At 41.7% G+C, this 7960-nt stretch overlaps 1 protein-coding gene across 1 annotated transcript; it reads left to right on the top strand.

The window, feature by feature from the left end:
- Positions 1-6125: 6125 nt before the first annotated feature.
- Positions 6126-6923, top strand: LOC126929206 (keratinocyte-associated transmembrane protein 2-like). The gene has a single exon (XM_050745425.1). It carries the CDS (start codon positions 6126-6128, stop codon positions 6921-6923), a length of 798 nt encoding a protein of 265 aa, XP_050601382.1.
- The last annotated feature ends 1037 nt before the right edge of the window (positions 6924-7960 follow it).

Below are 7960 nucleotides of genomic sequence, written 5' to 3'. Positions count from 1 at the left end.
TAGCATCCGATCTCACAAGTTAAAGGCTCAGTACCACAAGACTGTGTCACTTCAGATGCCAGTTGCAAGTTCCCAGGTTACCAAAAATAAAACTCTAAGCCCCCCAACAAACTGAATGGACCCCTCCTCTCACCCAAAGTCATTCCATAGTTAACCTGAAAAACTAGATCACGCTATGATGGAAAAGGAGGGGACCAAACATGCCTCATCATACCCTCCTCCCTTCGGAATTCAGGCACAACTGACCAGTATTAACATTAAAACAGAGACCTAAAGACTGACAAAATAGATTGTTTGTAGCAATAAGATACCAACATGACAGATAGCTAACCTTGAAAGGAATCAAAGTATTTTACCCCCAAATATATTTCTTGGACATATTTTGAAATGGCCCTGCAATGCTGTCTATTGTGGGGAAAATCTACTTTCTATAGAGAATCCTCTCCCCCTTTCCAGGTCTTTTCCCTGATGCAGAAGAGAATTAACTAAGAGTCTGGCACCTTTTTTAAGTCTGATAAAAAACAACATGTACAATGTATTCTCTCTGAAACCTGCTACCTGGCAAAAACCTTGTTCTCCACAATCCCTTATCTTGACCCAGACACTCTTTTCTATTGATTCCAGGAATTTTTTTTTTTTTTTTTTTTAGATGGAGTTTCACCCTTGTTGCCCAGGCTGGAGTGCAATGGCATGATCTTGGTTCACCGCAACCTCTGCCTCCTGGGTTCAAGCGATTCTCCAGCCTCAGTCTCCCCAGTAGCTGGGATTACAGGCATGCGCCACCACACCTGGCTAATTTCGTATTCTTAGTTGAGATGGGGTTTCTCCATGTTGGTCAGGCTGGTCTCCAACTCCCGACCTCAGGTGATCCGCCCACCTCAGCCTTCCAAAGTGCTAGGATTACAAGCGTGAGCCACTGCACCCATCCTGATTCCAGGTCTTTAGATAATAACTTAGCTTTTTCAACCAATTGCCAATCAGACAATCTTTGAATCTACCTATGACCTAGGATATCCCTCTCCCTACAAGTTGCCCCACCTTTCCAGACCAAACCAGTGTACATCTTACATGTATTGATTGATGTTTTACATCTCCCTAAAACATATAAAATCAAGCTATAGTCTGACCACCTCGGGCACGTGTTCTCAGGACCTCCCTGGGGCTATGTCATGGGTCCTGGTCCTCAGATTTGGCTCAGAATAAATCCCTTCAAATATTTTCCAGAGTTTTATTCTTTTCATCATCATCACCAATCACCCATAAGTTGGGGTTTTCCACAACCCCTTCCTCACATTCAGTAATTTGCTAGAATGGCCACCGAACTCAGGAAAGTATTTTACTTACAATTGCCAATTTATTATAAAGAGTTCAAATCAGGAACAGCCAAATGGAAGAGGCATAAGGAAGGGTATGGAGGAAGGGGCACAAAGCTTCCATGCCCTGTGTGCACACCACCCTCCCAGCACCTTCATGTGTTCACCAACTCAGAAGCTCTTCAAACTTTGTCATTTAGGGGGTTTTATGGCAGTTCCACTATGTAGGCATGGTTGATAAATCACTGGCCATCAGTGATAGGACTCTGTCTCCAGCATCTCTCTCTCTCCTCCCCAGAAGTCCTGAGTGGGGGCTGAAAGTTTCACAAAGTTAGTTGCTCTGGCAATCAGCCCCTCTCCTGAAGCTATTGAGGGGTTCCCCAAAAGTCACCTTAGTATGTTTGGAAGAGACTTATTATGAATAACAAAAGATGCTCCTATTTTTACCACTAGGGAGCATGTCTAAGTCATGCGGCACCAAAGCATGTTACTGGTGGCGAATTCATACAGGTAGATAGTAATCTCAATTCTTGCCTTCTCAGAAGAAAGAATTTGACCAAGGCGGCATAAGGCAGAGTGAAAGACCAAGACAAATTTTAGAGGAGGAGTGAAAGTTTATTGAAAAGTTTTAGGCAGGAATGAAAGAAAGTAAAGTACATTTGGAAGAGGGCCAAGTGGGCGACGTGAGAGAGTCAAACACCATGCCCTGTTAGACCTTTGGCCTGGGGTCTTATACAATGACACGCTTCCAGAGGGTTGCGTCCTTCTCCCTGATTCTTCCCTTGGAGTGGGCTGTCCGCATGCACAATGGCCTGCCAGCACTAGCGAGGGACTGCATGCACTGACATTGTGTTTACTGACATTGTGCCCAGCTCATTTGAAGTATTTTTCCCTTACCAGTCGAGGGTTTGAACTCCACCATTTTGCCTCTTAATGTGCATGCTTGAGCCCACCCACCCAACTTCTGAGATCTCACCTGGAAGCAGCTAGTCACCAGTTTCAGGTGTTTCCTATCTATTGGGAGAGTGCCTTTCCCTGGCACTGGCTAATAAACGATTATTTAGAGAGAAAGTTATCAACTGCATGACCATCATCTGATGGGCACCTGATGTTCCTGGTTGGGTGGTGGGTAGGGAGGCCTCTCGTGCCCTGCTCATATCTGCCTACCTATAGTAACACTATCGCCCCTATCGTTTGGGAAATTCCAAGGGTTTTGGAAGTTCCATGTCAGGAACTGGGGACAAAGATCAAATACATATTTCTTATTTATCACAGGTAGAAAAAGAAAAGAAGCCTAGGAATTACTTGCAAAAGGAGGCTGTCTCAGTCTTTCTGTTTTCTAAAGACCTTGTTGCATTTCCCCAAAATTATTTAAGAAGGGGCCTTTAATTGCAAATATGCTAATTATAAACTGAAAGTTAGTATTTATTGTGTAGCATGGTGCATTTGAGCTTTATTAAGTTTTAGATTAAATCTAAATACACAGTGTCTTAATTTAATTTAAATTAAATTAAGATTTAAATTAATTTAAATCTGCTTCCCCAAGAAGCAGATTTTGAAACAAGAATTCAAGTGCGAATTTATTTAGGATGTACAAGGAAACCATCTGGGAAGTGAAGAAATGGGACAAGGAAGTAAAGGCAACTAACAGAGGGTGTGTCCTCAAGCCTAGCTACCACTGGCTTGGTGTGATATAAAACCATGAGTCTCAGAATTATCCCTACAGGAGCTGTGATATTTATCCACCAACTCCCATCACCCATTGGTGGAGGGCTGCTCCTAGGGGTGGTAATTTCTGAGCATTTCCTTTGGTGCCTGCAGGATTCAAAAGACCTTAGGCACAAAAATGCAGATATTGGCAGGTGGAAGTCTTGGAAGCCAAGGGGAAGGGAGTGTACAGTGTCAAAGATAACAGAAAATCAAAATCAGAAAGAACAATTGTCTTTAGTTTTCTCAAATAGAATGTAGTTTTTCTGTTGCCTTTCATGCAAAACCTCCTCAGAATTTTTCTATCTTCTCTGTCTCTGATCCTTCTCCTCTCATTGTGTCTTCAACACACTCTAATCAAGCTCTGTACCCACCACTCCACCAGAATTGTTCTTGTCAAGGTCACCAGTGATCCACAAGATGCTAAATTCAATGGTCAATTCTTAGTCCTCATCTTACTGGTCCTATTACTAGCATTGATTGATTGATTGATTGAAACAGAGTCTCACTCTGTTGCCAAAGCTGGACTGCAGTGGCATACTCATGGCTCACTGCAGCTTCAACCCATCCTCCCACCTCATCCTCCCAGGTAGCTGCTACCACAGGCATAGAGATGGGGTCTCCCTATGTTGCTCAGGGACAATAAACTGGTCTGAAACTCCTAGACTCAAATGATCCTCTTGCCTTAGCCTCCCAAAGTACTGGGATTACAGGGATGGGCCACCACACCTGGCTCTATTTAACCCCGTTGTTTGCTTCCTCCTCCTCTGAGCACTTTCCTTAATTGGCTTTCATGACATCATAGATCTTGGTTTTTTTGTTTCCCTTCTGTCTCACGGGTTGCTGCTTTTTCAGACTCTCTCCGCTTCTTAAAATTGGAGTACCCAGGACTCAGAACCCATATACACTTCTCTATCTCAGCCATTCCCTTTGTGATGTCATCTAGTCACATGACTTTTAACTGTGATCTATATGTTTACTTGCAAATGTTTATCTCCAACCCTGACCTCTCTACTGATCTCCTGACATATATTTAACTGTATACTAGACATTTTCACTTAAATGTCCAAAAGACCTTTCAAACTTAGTTTGCCCCAAAACAAATTTCTGATCTTTCCTCTAAAACTTGGTCCTCATGCAATCTTGCTCATCTCAGTTGATGACAACTCTACCTTTTTGGTGGCTTAGGCCAAAAACCTTAGATTTATCCTTGACTCCCCTCTTCATTCTATACCACATCTAATTTATAGCAATACTCTGTTACCTCTATCTTCAAAATATATTCAGAACTGGAACAGTTCTCCAGCAAGTGCCATATCCAAGCCACCATCATCTCTGAATAATTGCAAGAATCTCCTAGCTGGCTTCCCTCGGAGGAGCCAGAGGGATCTCTTTAGAATGGTAAATAAGGTCATATCACTTCTTGGCTCAAAAACTCTTTAATAATATCCCAAATCATTTGGAGTGAAATCATTCAGAATAAAAGCCAAAATCTATTGTTGTTGTGTTTTCTTGAGACAGAGTCTCACTCTGTCACCCAGGCTGAAGTGCAGTGGTGCAATCTCAGCTCACTGCAACCTCTGCCTCCCAGGTTCAAGCGATTCTCTTGCCTTGGCCTCCCAAGTAGTTGGCATTACAGGCATGTGCCACCATGCCTGGCTAAATATTTTGTGTTTTTAGTAGAGACGGGGTTTCACCATGTTGGCCAGGCTGGTCTCAAATTCTTGACCTCAAGAGATCCACCTGCCTCGGCCTCCCAAAGTGCTGGGATTACAGGCGTGAGCCACCACACCAGGCCAAAAGCCAAAATCTTTAGAATGGCATGTAAGGCTCTAAGTAACATAGTCCCCCGTTACCTCTCCAACCCCATCTCTTATCACTGTACCCCATATTCCTATTGACTCCAGCGATATTGATCTTTGCAGTTCCTTGGACATTCCAGACACTTCCATACGAGGGTTCTTACCCTTGCTGTTCCCTCTGCCAAGGGCTCACTAACTCACCTTCTTTGCTCAAACGTCATCTTCGCAGTGAGACCATCCTTGACCACTCTCCTTTTTTTTTCCAGTCCTGTGTGTTTCAGACGACCAACCTTTCAAGATCTAACCCCACACTCCCTTCCAGCACTCCCCATCTCTCTTCCTTGATTGGTTTTTCTCCATAGCACTTATTATTTTCTAACATGCTGGAAATTTTACTTATTATTTTGTTCATTGTCTCGTCACTAGATTACAAATTCCACTCAGCGAGAGTATCTGCCAATTTTGTCACTGCTTAAAGCCTAGAACAGTACCTGGCACATAGTGGTTACCCCGCAAATATTTTACCTTGTTAACTAAATGGTTTAATTAATTAAACTTATTGACCTCATTAACTAGTTAACTAACAGCAAATGATGAAGACTGAAGTAGTTTGAGAAGTGACTAGAAGGTGAGGAATATGAGGCTAATCATATTCCTTTTTTCTTTTTTTCTGAGACAGGATCTTACTGTCACTGCATTCGGGCAGGAGTGCAGTGGCACAATCATAGCTTGCTGCAGCTTCAACCTCCCAGGCTTAAGTGATCCTCCCACCTCAATCTCCCAAACGGCTGGGACTACAGGCATGCACCACCACAGCTAACTAATTTTAACATTTTATTTGTAGAGACGAGTCTCATTATGTTGCCCAGGCTGGTCTCAAACTCCTAGGCTCAAGGAATCCTCTCACCTTGGCCTCTGTTAAGTGCTGGGATTACAGGTGTGAACCACCACATCCAGCCAAAAACAACACTTTTAAGAAGCTTGGGGGTGGGTGTGGTGGCTTACACCTGTAATTCTAGCACTTTGGGAGGCAAGGCAGAAGGATCTCCTAAGGTCAGGAGTTCAAGAGCAGCCTGGCCAAAATGATGAAACCCTGTCTCTACTAAAAATACAAAAATTAGGCGGGTATGGTTGCACACACCTGTAATCCCAGCTATTTGGGAGGCTGAGGCAGGAGAATTGCTTGAACCCAGGAGGCGGAGGTTGCAGTGAGCCAAGATCATGCTACTGCTCTCCAGCTTAGGCAATAGGGTAAGAATACATCTTAAAAAAAAAAAAAAAAAGAAAGAAAGAAGAGTCCGTCATGGTCGCTGCTGCCCTGAGGAGGATGAGGAAGCCCACACAAGCAAAACTGCTGCCCAGGTCGGCCATCCAAGCACTTGCGGGTCTGACGCAGCCACTGGTCTTGGCGCTCCTGCTCCTGTCTGCCCCTCTATCCGGTGTTGTATCACGGACTGATTCACTGAGCCAAACTGTACTCAACTCAGATATTTCTACCCCAAATGTGAATGCTTTAACACATGAAAAACAAACCAAACCTTCTATTTCCCAAGTCAGTACCACCCTCCCTCCCACAACGAGTACTGAGAAAAGTGGAGGAGCATCTGTGGCTCCTCATCCCTCGCCTACACCTCTGTCTCAAGAGGAAGCTGATAACAATGAAGATCCTAGCATAGAGAAGGGGGATCTTCTCATGCTGAACAGTTCTCCATCCACAGCCAAAGACACTCTGGACAGTGGCGATTACGGAGAACCAGACTATGGCTGGACCACGGACCCCAGGGACGACGACGAGTCTGATGACACCATGGAAGTAAACAAGGATTACATGGAAATTGAACAGTCAGTGAAATCTTTTAAGATGCCATCCTCAACTATAGAAGAGGAAGACAGCCATTTCTTTTTTCATCTTATTAATTTTGCTTTTTGCATTGCTACTGTCTACATTACATATCACAACAAAAGGAAGATTTTTCTTCTGGTTCAAAGCAGGAAATGGCGTGATGGCCTTTGTTTCAAAACAGTGGAATACCATTGCCTAGATCACAATGTTAATGAGGCAATGTCTTCTTTGAAGATTACCAATAATTATATTTTTTAAAGTCCTGTGATTTGAGTTTGCTTATTATGTAATTTTATTTGCTTGACTTTTTATATGATATTGTGCTGATGTTTGACATAGGCAATTGGTACTTAAATGAGAGGTGGGTCTCTCTTTTGCCTTGGTGCTTTGGAAATTAAGTGTCACAAACAAGAAGTATATAATGTTTTATCTGTACTTTTAGAGGTGAGTTTAATCAGGTGTCCAAAATGCGGGTTAAGCATTACCTTATATTTACACTGTTAGTTTTTATTGTTTTAGATTTATTGTGCTTCTTCTGGAAGTATTAGTGATGCTACTTTTAAAAGTTCCCAAACTTGTAACTAAATTGTAACATATCTGTTACTGACTCATATTCATTCTCTGCCATTCAAATACTATTTTTTAACCACACATTTTTTGTGGTCCCAAACTGTAATGTACAAGGATATGTGTGATAATGCTTTGCATTTGAGTAATATTTTTTTCCTTCCAAGAAAACTGCTTTGGATATTTTTAGATAATTTAAACATAATTTAGGATAACGATATTGCTCAATCTGACCACAATTTTAGGTAAAACATTAAATGTGTCAAGAAATCTTGCAACATAGATTCTGCAGTTTGCAGTGGACATAGATAAAATGTTACAGAGATACTATTTTTTTGGTTTGAATTACTGTATTAAATTTAGAAGTGGAAACTGTGGTAAAATATTACATACATGTACAGTTGCCTTTAGTTAGCAATTGATTGTAGCATGGATTCCTCTAAGTTTTCAAGCATTGAGCGGAGTTTAAAATTATATCACATTTGTTTACTTCATTTATTATTTTATAGTAAATTTGAATAAATCTTAGGGGCCATTATCACTTAAATAATACTGTATCTAGGTACTGCAAATTAAAATTATACCTGAATGAAGTTGTTTGTATAAAGTATATTTGTGTACAATGACCTTTTTTCCTCCACACTTGTTTTCCTTTGTTTTTGTTTTTTATGGCAACTGGAAATTATTTACTATATTTCATTTGTGTCTGTCTATCATAAAGAACTGAT

The sequence above is a fragment of the Macaca thibetana genome, chromosome 1, assembly GCF_024542745.1.
Source record: "Macaca thibetana thibetana isolate TM-01 chromosome 1, ASM2454274v1, whole genome shotgun sequence".
NCBI lineage: Eukaryota > Metazoa > Chordata > Mammalia > Primates > Cercopithecidae > Macaca > Macaca thibetana.
This window is presented reverse-complemented; position numbering and strand designations above follow the sequence as displayed.